This window comes from Daucus carota, chromosome 1, assembly GCF_001625215.2.
Source record: "Daucus carota subsp. sativus chromosome 1, DH1 v3.0, whole genome shotgun sequence".
In the NCBI taxonomy this organism is placed as follows: Eukaryota; Viridiplantae; Streptophyta; class Magnoliopsida; order Apiales; family Apiaceae; genus Daucus; species Daucus carota.
Genome location: NC_030381.2, coordinates 43,046,196 through 43,059,575, shown reverse-complemented (window position 1 = coordinate 43,059,575; position 13,380 = coordinate 43,046,196). Strand labels below are relative to the sequence as shown.

Here is a 13,380-nt window from a genome sequence, read left to right as displayed (position 1 = left end):
ATTTTTATTTTTTTTGAAACAAACACCCCTGAATTTTTAAAATTGTTTACAAGACACCGCAAAGAAAAAAAAATAGTCAGCCCCTGCTTACCCCGTACTATATTAATTTGTCCAAAGGATCCGTGGCATGTCACCAGTGTTCTAAAAGTCGGCGATTAATCGGGATTAATCGCCGATTAATCGCTGTTCGGTCGGTCACCGTCTCGATTAAACGTTAATCGGTGAAAAATCGTTTTTTCTGAAAATCGGGATTAATCGGTCAAAAGTCGGGATTAATCGGAAAAAGTCGGTCAAAAATCGGTGAATTTAAAAAAATTAAAAATAAAAAGTAAAAAAATCTTAAAATTCTAAAATTTAATTTTAAATAAAACAAAAGGCACGGAAATGACAAAACACATAAATTAAAGTTGTTTTATTACCTTTCACTCTTTCAATATTAACTTTAAACTCTAATTACATAAATTTGCAATATCTTCCCTCGCAGATTCAATCAAATTCAAGTTTATACATGAGATGACTGGACTTGTATATGCATATAAAGGCATGTTTTGTGTTATAAAAAATCATTAATCTTTTGATTTTATATGACTATAAATTTATACTATATATAATTATATTAATATATATTATTTAAAAAATAATATTAAATTGATTACGATTAATGATCCGATTAATCACTCCGATTAATGTCCGATTATCCGATTAATCGCTAGACGGTGCTTTCACCGACTAAGTCCGATTCCCGTTTTTTACAACACTGCATGTGACTCGTAAAGACTCGTGAAAAAAACCAAACCATGGATGCTCGTAAACCCTTTTCGCTTACCACAAAAATGGCGAGAAACGTTGACAGCACGACGTCGTTTGACGACCTTCCACTTGAAGCAGCAGAAGAGATCTTCACAAGGCTTCCGGTGAAAACCCTGATCAGGTCAACCTCAGTGTGCAAGACATGGTACTCAAATATCACTAACCCCACCTTCACTTCAGCGCATATTCAACACTCACTCTCTTGTTGTGATGAAACTGCTGTTCTTATAATACCCTCTAAATATAAAAATAATAAATCATGTTCTTTAATCTCTGCTCGCACTGGTCATGTCTTGAAAACCTATACAATCCCTTTTACTACTAATGCTGGTATGATAAAATTGGTCGCCTCGCTTAATGGGATTCTTTGTTTGGCTGAGTGTCCGCTTGATAATTTTGGGCGCCCTGCTGCTGATGAATTTCAAGAATTGTATCTTTGGAATCCTAGTGTTGGCAAGTATAAGGCCCTTTTTTCGTCGTGTTTCAAGAGAAGGGGGAAATGTAGTTACGCGGTCGGGTTGGGTTTTCTTGAGGGTAGTTGTGATTTTAGGGTTGTTAGGGTTGCGTTTTGTAAGGATGATGTGGGTTGTTTGTTGGGGAAGGTGGCTCCGAAGGTTGAGGTTTATAGCTTAAAGACGAATAAGTGGAGAAGGATTAGGAACCCTGTTGTTCCGAGAGTTGCTCGTGATAGTGGGAAGACTGTAGGGAATAGTATGACTTATTGGCTTGATAGAGACCCTGAGAAACTGTATTCGTGTTCTGAAGAAGGGTATATTGTTTATTTTGATTTTAATCGTGAGGTGTTTGGGCAAATTGAATTGCCGGATGATGTTCGTAACTGTGTGGGGTTAATGGCAACTTTTAAACTCATGACTTTTGAGAGTAAACTTGCTGTTTTTGTTTTTAACGATGTACAAGAAAGTAATGGATTGAAATTGATGCCTAGTTGTATATGGCTCTTGAGCCATGAAGATGGTAAGTTCTCCTGGACACCGCGTTTCAAAGTTGTACTCGGAGAACACGTGTTCCCTTTTAGTCTTTCAAGGAGTGGAGCACTAATTGTGCTGTCAGCATGTCCGCCTGTTCCAGGCTTAGTGTCATGTAATCTTAAGAGTCAAGATCTTCGATTGACCAAGCCACTGGTTACTGACCCTTGTTCTGTAGACACTGCATTCGTAGAGAGTTTGCTCATGCTTGAGGGACGTGATGAACAGAAGAACTCATAAATCTTCTGGTAGTACGCAGGTAAAGATATTTACATAATGAGTTTTGGTAAACAATTTCTTCTATGTCTAAGTAGTGACTGTCAAATATTTTGGCACATGTACAACATTCTTACTTCTTGTATTCTATGCTAATTGTGAATCTCCCTCAGTTTTTATGTATTTTGTTATGAATAATATCTTCCCCTCCCTCTGTCTTTTTGTCTTTTAAAGTCTTGACACATACTGAATTGTAGTTCATAAATAATTATTTATTATACTTGCTGCCTCTCTTTCTTTGTCGATGATGAGGTGTTTCTGCAGATTTCCTAATAACTATACTATGGGAAAATTTCCCACATATTATATCAAAATTTGGCATATTCAAAAGTTGCTAAATAGTGTTATTCCATATTTGATGATTACTGTGGTTGCTTGGTGTATATTATTTATGTTGTTTCTGCCAGTATAAGTTTGGTAAATATTAATATATATTATATCAGCGGTCCATGGACTTTGATCCAGTTGGAGACCTTATCCCTGGTTGACATGAATGTATGTATCCATGTCTGAGCCTTATATCACATGTTGAACATGCATACTATAATCCTTCAAATTGCAGCTATTAAGTAGTTTGATACTCCCTCCGTCCCTTTTTAGTTCTCACATTTCTATTTTTATTGGTCCAATTGACTAATTTTTGATCAAAGATTATAAGTCGCTCTTTCATTATTTTAAAAAACTGAAAATTACATCTTAAAATAGATTAAAAGTTATTTCCGGTGACATAATTTTTTTATTTTATCAATTGATAGAATATTAATAAATTTCAGTCAAACTTTGGTCGATTTGACCGGCAAAAAACCAAATGTGACAACTAAAAAGGGACGGAGGGAGTATTATATTGCGCTTATGAAGTAGTTTGGAAGGCAGAAATAGTAACGCTGATGATCGATTTCTGAGAGATGATATCAAAATTTGACATATTTAAAGTTATCCTCTCACAATTATGTATGCCTAGGCAAATACAACTAACCTATCGATTGCCTAACTGCTGTGCGTTATTTCAATGGTTAAAAGTCTTTGACCAAATAATTAAAGCGTCGAAAGTTTGTAGACCATCTGTTGCTATTGCCGACCAATATGGTCTAAATAAATACTCTTGCAACTTAAAAGTATTCTCAATAGCATATGCATGGGTTGCACAGGTTTACATGTTCTTTCTGCCTACAACCAATTTGCACATATAGTTGCTGATGTTTCTTTTGGAAATCCTGATATCTCTAGTAGTTGCGGCAGATATATGAAGTGGTTAACATGGAATAACTTTTGAACTCCCAATTGGTGTGATTCTATGTCTTTCAGATGAACATTTCCTGAAAATTATGTCTATCAGATAGGCTACCATGTTAATTCCAATCTCTTTTGCTTCTTATATATCTGGACAATTGTTATGTGTTCTTGGATGGTTAAAAGTGTTTTCTAGTGAAATTTATTTTTTCAATTTGGCTTTCAATTTCTAAAGCTTAGATTCATGGTCATCAATTTTCGAGATTCATGAATTTCATATCATGTGATTCATATATTTTTCATCAATTTGGCATCAATACTTTTTCTGCCTATAAACCAATATTTTGTCCATCAGATAATATGCCGTGTTAACTTTACTCCCTTTTGCTACTTAATTATCTGACAATTATTATGTGTTCTCTTGAATGGTCAAAAGTTTCTTTCTAGTGAATTGGAACTCCTTATTTTAAGCCAACAATTTTAGAACCTTAATTTATTGATATTAATCTGGATTTTAATATGTTTTCTTATTTTTCAATTCTGTATGTGTCTGTTAGAATACCCCGAGGTTGATGAATTACACAAGTCATGCAGTACTTGTAGCATTAATCATTTTGGTCCACACAAAATTGTTTTTGTTATTTTCATTTACTATGTAAAATTCTGAGTTGGGGGTGTTGGTGACTAGAGATGGCAACGGGTTGGATCGGTTCGGATATTTGAGATATCCAAATCCAAATCCAAATTATTTTTAAAATCCAAATCCAAATCCAAATCCAATCGGGTTTCAAATATCAAATCCAAATCCAAATCCACGGGTTTCGGATCGGGTTCGGGTTTGTTCGGGTTTATCCAAAACTTAAATTCTGAAATTTATAAAGTATTGTAAAAATATTATTTTTGATTTTTTCGCCCTTAAATTTCATTATATTTAAAACTAAACTACTTTAATAATAAAGTATTACACATTAATAAAATCTTGAACCGTATTTAATAATTTCTGAACACAAATCTTCACTCTATGGAGTATGAAATATTAAAGGAACTCATTAGTTAAACAAAAAAAGCCACTATAACCCAAGAATATATACATTCACACTCTATATATAAACAAAATTTAGTAGATTTAAAATTGAAAAAAAGTATATTAGTATACATATACAAATACATACATACATACATACATACATATATATACATACATATATATATATATATACATACATACATATATATATATATTTGGATTTTTTTTTCGGGTTTCGGGTTTGGATCGGGTTTGGATCGGATTTGGATTTCGGGTCGGGTTTCGATACGGAATAACTAGTATCCAAATCCAAATCCAAACTCGTTCGGGTCTAAAAATCAAATCCAAATCCAAATCCAAATCCAAAATATCGGGTTCGGTAAGATCCATTCGGGTCGAAACGGTCGGGTATCCATTCGGATCGGTTTTTTTTGCCATCTCTATTGGTGACCTGGTCGGTGTTGGTGATCCCGCTATTTTCCGCTTGCTGATGGCGGATTGTCTACAGTCATTTCTAAACACAATGTTGTTACTAGTGATTTTCTCTCCTCGTCTCTCAGCCGTTGCTAGAATCCTTCATCCAATCCCGATCACTCGCCTGTTATGGTTTTTTAAATCGTTGCTACCATGTATGACAGGTAGTATCTTAAGAGATTTAATGCATATATTTATGTGGACTTGTTGATTGATTTACGGTGTACTCCTGGCTATCTCTTGAATCATAGTATTATCATTATGGGCATGTCCCCCCCCCCCCCCCCCCCCCCCCAAATTGAAAATAATGACTCACTTCGAATTTTCTTTACATTTGTGCTATATTATTCAGTATTAAGTATTTAATATGTGTTTAACATTCCATATCTGTAGAAAGAAGTCACTTAGTAGAGATTTACATACTTTTTGCAGGAATAAGTGACATATTTATGCAAAATAAGATAAGCCAAACGTCGCCTATTTTTTTGTTTGCTATCCAAATTACATGAGATACTTGTCAGCTACATGAAACAGATTCATGATACTTGCAGGTTGCATTGTTCAAAAGTTAGTGTGTACGCAGAAGCATCCCTGAGTAACTGATGAGTATTGTTGGTTAAAGTTTCCCATCAATCTTAAATTCAAAAAGATGAAGCAAAACTTCAGTAAGCTTGGATATGTGACACTTGGTTTTTAAATATGTTATGGCATTGGACCTTGATCTATAGAGGACATCACTAATTGTAATACTTTTGGCAGAGCAAAACTCCTGACACCGGAGTCATCATTTTAGGCTGCAGAAGAAGAAGATATATAAATAAGCTTGGCAATGTCAGGGTGATCCTTATTTAGTGCCACATCTTTTTCGTCCTAGTAGCAGAGGTCAGTAGCAATGTGCCACAACAGATCAAATGCCGTTCTAGATTTCACTTTCAGCTCTTCGAAAATGAAATTTCTTAATGTGATATTGAATCTTTTGCCAACAACATACCAGAATTCATCCAAGAAGGTCGTAATGCCAACATAACCAAAAAAAAGTTCTCTATATCCAGGACGTTTGTTTAGGTAGTACTGAATCAAGTTGTAAGTCGACATAGTTTTCTTATCCATGTGTCAGAAGAGTATCAAAGACACCATAACCGCAATGGAGGAGATACAGCGACAGCAGTATCCCAGTCCATTGTACAGCACGGGCCGCTTGGTGAAGAGAACTTCATATAAAAAATTGAACTCCACCTCTACGACTGCGAATGCATCTGCAGCTGATCTTGCAATGAAGAAGTCTTGACTAAGGTCGCGTTCGTGAAAACTGAAAATAAGATGAACCACAGTTCCCTTAAATGTCTCAAAGAATTTATAAGCATACTGCACCACTTGCACATCTGTCAAAGGACCTTTAACAGGGCGATTGGCATAGTCTGTGTCGGAATTCTATCCATCTGTTTCGAGAAGTAAACTTGCATGAGTTTAGCATAGTCTGGCCCTGGATTCGGATTCATGAGTTTGCACTGATTGACAAAGATATTAGATAGAGAATGCGGTATATCATCGCGTAACGTGAGATATAAGAGCCTGCCAAAGAGAGTGCTGTGTCATGAGATGGGCGTAATTAAGGTATTGCTCCATGAAAAAGAGCAAAATTAATGAATCCCAAGTCATGTAGAATGTCTAGCAAGTGTTTGGAGAGAAGTAGATTGTTGAGGGAGATTGCGAAGCTTGCAAGTGAGATGATGAAGCTGGAGAGGAAGATTGCAATGGAGCTTCCGTGGAGGTAGGTAATGGTGACATAGAAGATGTACTAGGAATTGATGCGGTGAATTGTACCAAATTGTGTCAAAAGAATCATAAATTGTGTCAGAATCATTGTATTTGATTAAACGGTGTAAATGCAGGTGGTCCATATATATTTAGGAAAATGTGGTATACATAATGATATATGTGGTGGGTGTAGATTGTAGAGCTATCCGTTTGTCATGCCCAAGGTCTTGGGTCCGATTCTCACCTATATCGAATTTAATATTAAACAGATACTAATGAGTATCCTTAGGCTTATAAAAAAAAAAAGCCAAAAATGGTACGACTTTTTGCTTTATAAATCCAAAGGCACTGAATTAGAAGGGGAAAATTTTTTTGAAAGGCACTCCCTCCATATGCATCACTTCATGCAGCTAACATAGTATAAAATATTAAGTACAAGGAAGATCTAATGATTCAAGACATAAGCCACAAAAAATTTGTCTTCTGATTTATTTATTTCTGCTGAATATAATGTATTCTATTTATTAAAGCTATCTCACATGTAGATATACAAGGCACAATTTAGAATGTCCTCAGCTTTATTAAAACTATTGTTGTCTCTTGAAATGTTTAGACAAAAAAACTAGATATACTAAACAAAAATGGAGGGGTTGGGTTTGAAATTTGTAACTCTAAAGTTGAGTACTTCTGTATCATGATCTAAATCTATCCTGAGTCCTCAACTTTGCACACTCTCCAAACCATAAAAAGCGTCTACTTTTCTGTGAATGGCCAGGCGTCCTTTGTTTGTTCTGTTGACATGGAAGGAAGAAAAAATAAATCATGCAGTGGTTTCTGCATTTATTGATCTTATATATTGTGAATTTGTGGTAAAAGAAACGTTAAAGACAAGAAACTGAGAAGATACAAGGTTTAGATATATACCTTCCCCCTTTTAGGGTTTTTTGGATTAATCCAACAAAGTAGTCCACTGCAACCTCCAGCTCCCGTGCTAGATTCATATCCCCTATAACAAAAAAAAATAGCATTGTAGCCATTAAGGAGAAAATATTATAGTATGAAGCTAGGTCAAAAACTTTTTAATACTTCTTATAGATATAGGCAACTATTCACAAATTTATATACAGATTTGTTAGTTCTCTTCCATTTATTTTGCACATTTGTTGAACCCTAAAACAAAGTGGAAGAGTGCCTTTACTAGTGCATACCAATTCAGGATCAGTTCATATTCAATAGCTTACTCCTGTAATGTCGGTACAAGTCTCATGGTTAGTGGTTAAGTTGCAGGTGATAAACTAGTTGAAGTCTTTGCAATACAACTGGATAAGTTGAAAAAGTAAGGTAATAAGGTACTGGAAGTGGAGAAGAATCTAGTGGTTTTGAAAGAAAATCGATAAAAAGAGAACACAAGTGTTTAGGCCCACAAGTTACTCTGGACTAACACTGTTTCAAGCATTGTTAATTAGTTAGTTTGCTGATCTATTTCAAGAACATGCCTGCAAGAAGCAGCTATTATAAAACAATATGGTGAAAATTACTCACGTGCTTTCTCTGTTGAAGTTGTTGTGCAACAAGCTTGGAGACATTGGATAATGATCAATCCTTTTACCTATTTGGTCCCTGACAAGGACCTTTCCACCATTAATCTTTAGAGCATTCAGTTCAGCATTCAGCTCATCTTCCCAGTGTTGAGATTTCAAGCTCTTAGAGTCCATTGATTCACTTTGATTTCTGTTGTAGATACCCTCTTGAGGCAGGATTTGGTTTCTCTCAGGTTTCCATCTACTAAATGATCCAGGAGTACCTTTTTCCGCGATCTGCAACCATGCAGTTTCTAACCTTTGCTCATGTATAATAGACTCGATTCTACGTACAGGAGCTACAAGCTTTCTCTCTTCAGCACTGCTGCTTTTAGCATTCCCTTCGACCATCCGAGATGGTGATTCTGCATTAAGGTCAGATATTCCAACTGGCTTGCAATCAGAATCATTTAAAGACGCTCTTGATACTTGCACTGGTTGGTAAGACTCAAGATCAGAATACCCATATAATTCGTTAGTGCAAATAACTCTCCTTTCGCCATTGATCACCTCAGTTTTGTACATTTGCTTCTGAACCATAGATTCCGGTGATATTACACGTCTTCCACTACTTACTGAATTCTCGTCATCTGTCACTAGTATGATTTTGACTACTACATCATGCTGTAAAACAATTTTAAACGAGTTTTCAATGCTGCTCACAGACCTTTCAGCTCTAATCTTGACAGCTCTATTTTGGAAGGCAATATTAGCAATAATATCACCTGTAAGGGAACAATATTAAACTCGAGTAAGTTCCAAAACATAGGCAACAGGTGGGGGATTATGAAGATGACTGAAACTTCTGCAGAGTTTTGCATCCTCTACTGATACTTGGTGAAGAACATTAATAAAAAAGAATTACCTTCGACTTCAGAGATTGACACGAGCTTTCCATAAGTATGAAGCAGCTGTCTCAGCGTACTAGTATGGCACTTTTCAATGCATTGCATCCATAGGTCATTTAAAATGCCTGAATCTGCACTACTTGAATTTGTTGTTTCCATTGCAGAATCATTGTGTGACACATTTGGTGGAGAACTATCTAAATACCGGCATTGAGTAGCCTTTGAGTCCAGACTATGTAGTTGCTCTTCTTGACTTATTGAATCTCGTTGCGAGGCTTTAAACAAAGATCTTGGTGTAGTTGACTTCCGCAATGCATAGCCATTTTGAATAATAACTTCCCTTGTAGTACTCAATGGATCCTCCTCAATCGTCTTGGAACTCTGCCTCCTACTGCTTCCAGACAAACTAGGGTCTGGTGAAGGTACAGAGCCTAGCTGCAATAGTGTTGCTGTGAACCATGTGGATTGTTCACTTGAAGTTCTTAGCTGCTTGTCTGCCTCAGAAAGAAGCTTTAGAGCATGCTTTAATCTGTCCAATTCAGCATCATTCACTGCAGAGTGGTCAACAGAGATATGTTGTAATTATTATCATTAATAATTGGTGAACAGAATGAAGAAGATATCAGCTGCTAATTATATTGTAGACGAATGTCCTTGGGCAGTGTTGGAAGCTATGATCTGGGTCATACAAACAGCAGAATAAGTTATAACTTATGTTAAGTAAGCGTATATTTGCACTTCCATAGAGTAATGTTTTTTAGTGTGGGACCCTGCAAAGTATGTACTAGTATACTAAAACGAATTTTATGTTAATATTATCAACTTATGATGTTATTATATTGTTTAATCTGATGCAAAATGGGATGAAGTTCATTACAGTGAAAATAGAGCAAGGTTAAAACAATAGATGCAATTATGACCATTAATTAAAATATTTAATCAATTAAAAATCCAGATATTGCAACATTGATCGTAATGCAACATAATTCATTACGAATCAGCAAATTCATAATAAAAGGAATTGATCTATTAAATAAGATCACCAAGGGGTAGATGAAAGATACATACGACTTCTCCCGCTAAAGAATGAATCATCGTGTCTGGAATCAACAATGTGGTATGTTCCAGCTATAATATCCACAATGAGAGTCGCCAGCTGAGACATCAATAGCATTGGGTCAATGCCCGAGTCCATTAGCTCTCTAGCTCTTTTTACTGTTTCTACTGTTTCAGAGGACATGGCCAGCTCCAGTAGTTCTAAAAGTTTCTCATCAGAAACGACACCCACCTAAATAAAAGAGTTTTAAGGAAGAGATCAGAGACTTTTCAGTAAATTTCGTAATTCATTATTATCTAAATTTGCAGGACGTGATCATCTCCTATCAACGAGGAAAAACATGAGGAATATGCCAGATGTTAATTTCAGGTTCAAATGTTGAATGGTCAAATTTAGCCCTCTTCCTAATTATGTTTGCTAATTAATGCTAAGCATTTTAAGCAATAAGCAGTATGAAAAGATTATAAATGCAAACTTGTTAGCAACAGACCACACACACACAGAAAGGAGTAAAGAGCATTACAAACTTACAAGTTCGTTGACTAGATCTGTGGTGATTCTTTTGCCCAACAATGTCAACTGCTCCAGCATAGTTTCTGCATCTCGAAGTGAACCGTCAGCATTTAGAGCAACTAAATCCAATGCATCTGATTCAACATCTAGATTCTCCTCATGTGAAATCTTTTGCAACCTGGAAACAATATCACGATCTCTAATTTTGTTGAAGATGAACTTCTGACACCTCGATAAAACAGTGCGAGGCACATTATCGAGATCAGTTGTTATGAATATGAACAGGACAAGTGGAGGTGGTTCCTCAAGGAACTTCAAGAATGCTAACCATGTCTTTGCCGGTAACAAGTGACACTCGTCAATAATAAATACCTTATACCGAGAAAAGGTCACTAAGGGACTTGCTGACAATCTTTTCAACATACATCTAACTTTAACAATTTCCTTTTTGTTGGAGCCATCAACTTCAGTAAGATCCTTGCTCTTTTCACCTATAAAGTTGGTACATTCCCGGCAAACTCCACAAGGCTTACTTTTCTCGTTAGCAAGACAATACAAAGCATTTGCAAAGATCCTTGCAGTTGACGATTTCCCAGTGCCCCGAGGACCTTGGAAAAGATAAAGAGGAGCTATCCTTCCCTTCAAAATTGCATTCATGAGGGACTGAATGACAACATTTTGCCCAACCAATTCCGAAAAAAACATCGGCCTATACCTGTGGCTCAAAGTCCCAACACTTTCATATTCTCTTTCTTTATTGAGTGCAACTAATTCCAAGCCATCTTGGCTCTCATAGGTTGTTGACCACCTTCTTCCATCCAGTCGATTTGATCCTTCCAGATCAGTCCCTCCGTAGTTTGTGGAGAGATCATCATCAGTCCTCCATGTTTCTAATGACGATCCAACTCTACCATCACCCGTACTAGTTAGCAAAGGAACTAGACCTTGAGAAGTCTTCGATTCGAATGTCTTCTGTTTGGAACTCAAAGATGCTCCATAATATCGTCTGTGATACATAGTTTGACTTCCACACAGAAGACTGCTTCCTTTCCTTCTCAAAATATCAGAAAGCGACGGCGAGCAAGAACTCCCACGTGCCCCTCTGTACTTAGGACTGCTCCTCCTAGACCAACACGGTAGCCCACATCCCCGACTACCCCGGGAATCTAAACTATCATTTATCTCATCATTGCAAGATTCGGTAGTCGGATTCCAAGACTCTGCAGTGCTAGGATTTCTAACACTATACCTATTAAATGAACACCCTGACATTCCTGGGGTACTATAAGCATAAGAAGAGACATCTTTAAAACTACCTCTCAACAATTTTGAGGACTTAAGCCGTGCCAGAAATGGTGATTCAGCTGAATATCGACGCAAATCTTCAGAATTGAAGTATCCAGTATCATCAGATTGATCAACAAAACTCTCCAAATCTTCTTCCTTTCCAGTCTTACTACCCACAATTTGTTGCTGCAAATGGTATTCCCACAAAGCAGCTGATCGGGTAGTCCTTTTCACTTTTCTCTTCATAGTATTTCTCCTAACTGACGGTATTAACTTTGCACCTTTACATCCAAAGACCAAGGCAGCATATCTATCCGCAAAGAAAGTATCAGTCTTCGAATCCCCACCACCATTCCGCGAACCACTCACACTATTATCAACACCTTCCTCTAAAGACATATCACCGTCATTATCTCCATCTCTTTTCTCATACCTTACTATCTGACCTAATGATTGCATACTCTTTTCGCTACCCGATTTTTGACTTTTCCAATTACACAAAAACACCCTTTTATCCTTAACCTTCCCACTACACCTACCATCATTTTCATCTCCCAAATTAACCTTATTACTATCATAAACCAATTCATTACCACTACCATTACTCCTATAACTATCATAACAATGATTATATCGAAAAGATGGCAATGCCTCATTTGCAACAACAGCTAAAGATCTACCTGAACTTAAAGGCAACCGCCACGTCGAGGTAGTCCCGGGATCTCTAAGAACCCTTGCAGCCTTTCGAATTTGAGTGAGTTCTTTCTTCATATGCTGATTGCTGGCAATCTTTCCAATGCCACCATGCATCTCTGACATCATTATCAATCTTTCTTGCCTAAAAACTACTTATAAAATCAGCTCAAATAATCAAAACTACCCAAACTAATGCAATACACAGTGGCCTAGCACAATAAAGCACCAATCTTTATTGCTTAAAACCTATAGAAGCACTTCAAATAACACAAAGAACTCAAAAAAATGCTAGAAAGAACACCAATTCAATGAATACACATTGACCCATTACTTAAAAACACATATATTTGCTGTAAAACATAATTTTTTCCTACTTCTAACCAAAAAGCTAAATCACAATATAAAAAGAACCCTAATGCAAAATGAATGCATACATTGACCTAGTACTTACACACACATATATTTATTACATAACATAGTTGTAAGCCAAGTTGCAGATCTAAGTGAAGTGGGTTTTTCTTACATCCAAAAATAACACACAGTGTGTGTGTGTTTTGTGTGGGTGTTACATAAATATGTGTCTGTGTTTATAAAATATACTTACAGAACGGAACAGAAATGGAGACCAGAAAAGTGATTAGGATTTGAAAAATGAAAGTGTAACGTTTGTTTGTGTAGAAGAAATAAATAATGGAAGGGAGATACATAGTTAAGTGTTGTTTCTCCCTCCAAGCACGCTCTTCAAAGATTCTGGTACGAGACATACATGTATAACGATGTATGTATGTATTGTGTGTGTACAAATATGTGGAAAATTTTGATTTTATTTTGGGGGCAT

At 36.3% G+C, this 13,380-nt stretch overlaps 2 protein-coding genes across 2 annotated transcripts; one reads left to right on the top strand and one right to left on the bottom strand.

Moving 5' to 3' along the window:
* Positions 1 to 797: 797 nt before the first annotated feature.
* LOC108210730 (F-box/kelch-repeat protein At3g17530-like) lies at positions 798 to 5,480 on the top strand. Its single transcript, XM_017382127.2, has 2 exons — positions 798 to 2,055; positions 5,355 to 5,480. Exon 1 carries the CDS (start codon positions 798 to 800, stop codon positions 2,034 to 2,036), a length of 1,239 nt encoding a protein of 412 aa, XP_017237616.2. The 3' UTR covers positions 2,037 to 2,055; positions 5,355 to 5,480.
* Positions 5,481 to 7,022: 1,542 nt separating this feature from the next.
* LOC108228057 (protein STICHEL) lies at positions 7,023 to 13,374 on the bottom strand. The gene is made up of 6 exons (XM_017403567.2): positions 10,578 to 13,374; positions 10,058 to 10,277; positions 9,007 to 9,540; positions 8,104 to 8,866; positions 7,486 to 7,567; positions 7,023 to 7,352 (listed from the first exon to the last, which is right to left on the bottom strand). Exons 1-6 carry the CDS (start codon positions 12,666 to 12,668, stop codon positions 7,254 to 7,256), a joined length of 3,789 nt encoding a protein of 1,262 aa, XP_017259056.1. The 5' UTR covers positions 12,669 to 13,374; the 3' UTR covers positions 7,023 to 7,253.
* Between the last annotated feature and the right edge of the window lie 6 nt (positions 13,375 to 13,380).

Bases quoted from the DNA above. Each gene is read 5' to 3' on its own strand.
- LOC108210730 (XM_017382127.2), top strand. From the start codon at position 798: ATGGATGCTCGTAAACCCTTTTCGCTTACCACAAAAATGGCGAGAAAC.
- LOC108228057 (XM_017403567.2), bottom strand. From the start codon at position 12,668: ATGATGTCAGAGATGCATGGTGGCATTGGAAAGATTGCCAGCAATCAG. The intron at 10,278-10,577 runs GTAAGTTTGTAA...TCTTTTATTTAG, and splicing joins CAGATCTAGTCAACGAACTT to GTGGGTGTCGTTTCTGATGA. The intron at 8,867-9,006 runs GTAATTCTTTTT...GTTCCCTTACAG, and splicing joins GTCAATCTCTGAAGTCGAAG to GTGATATTATTGCTAATATT.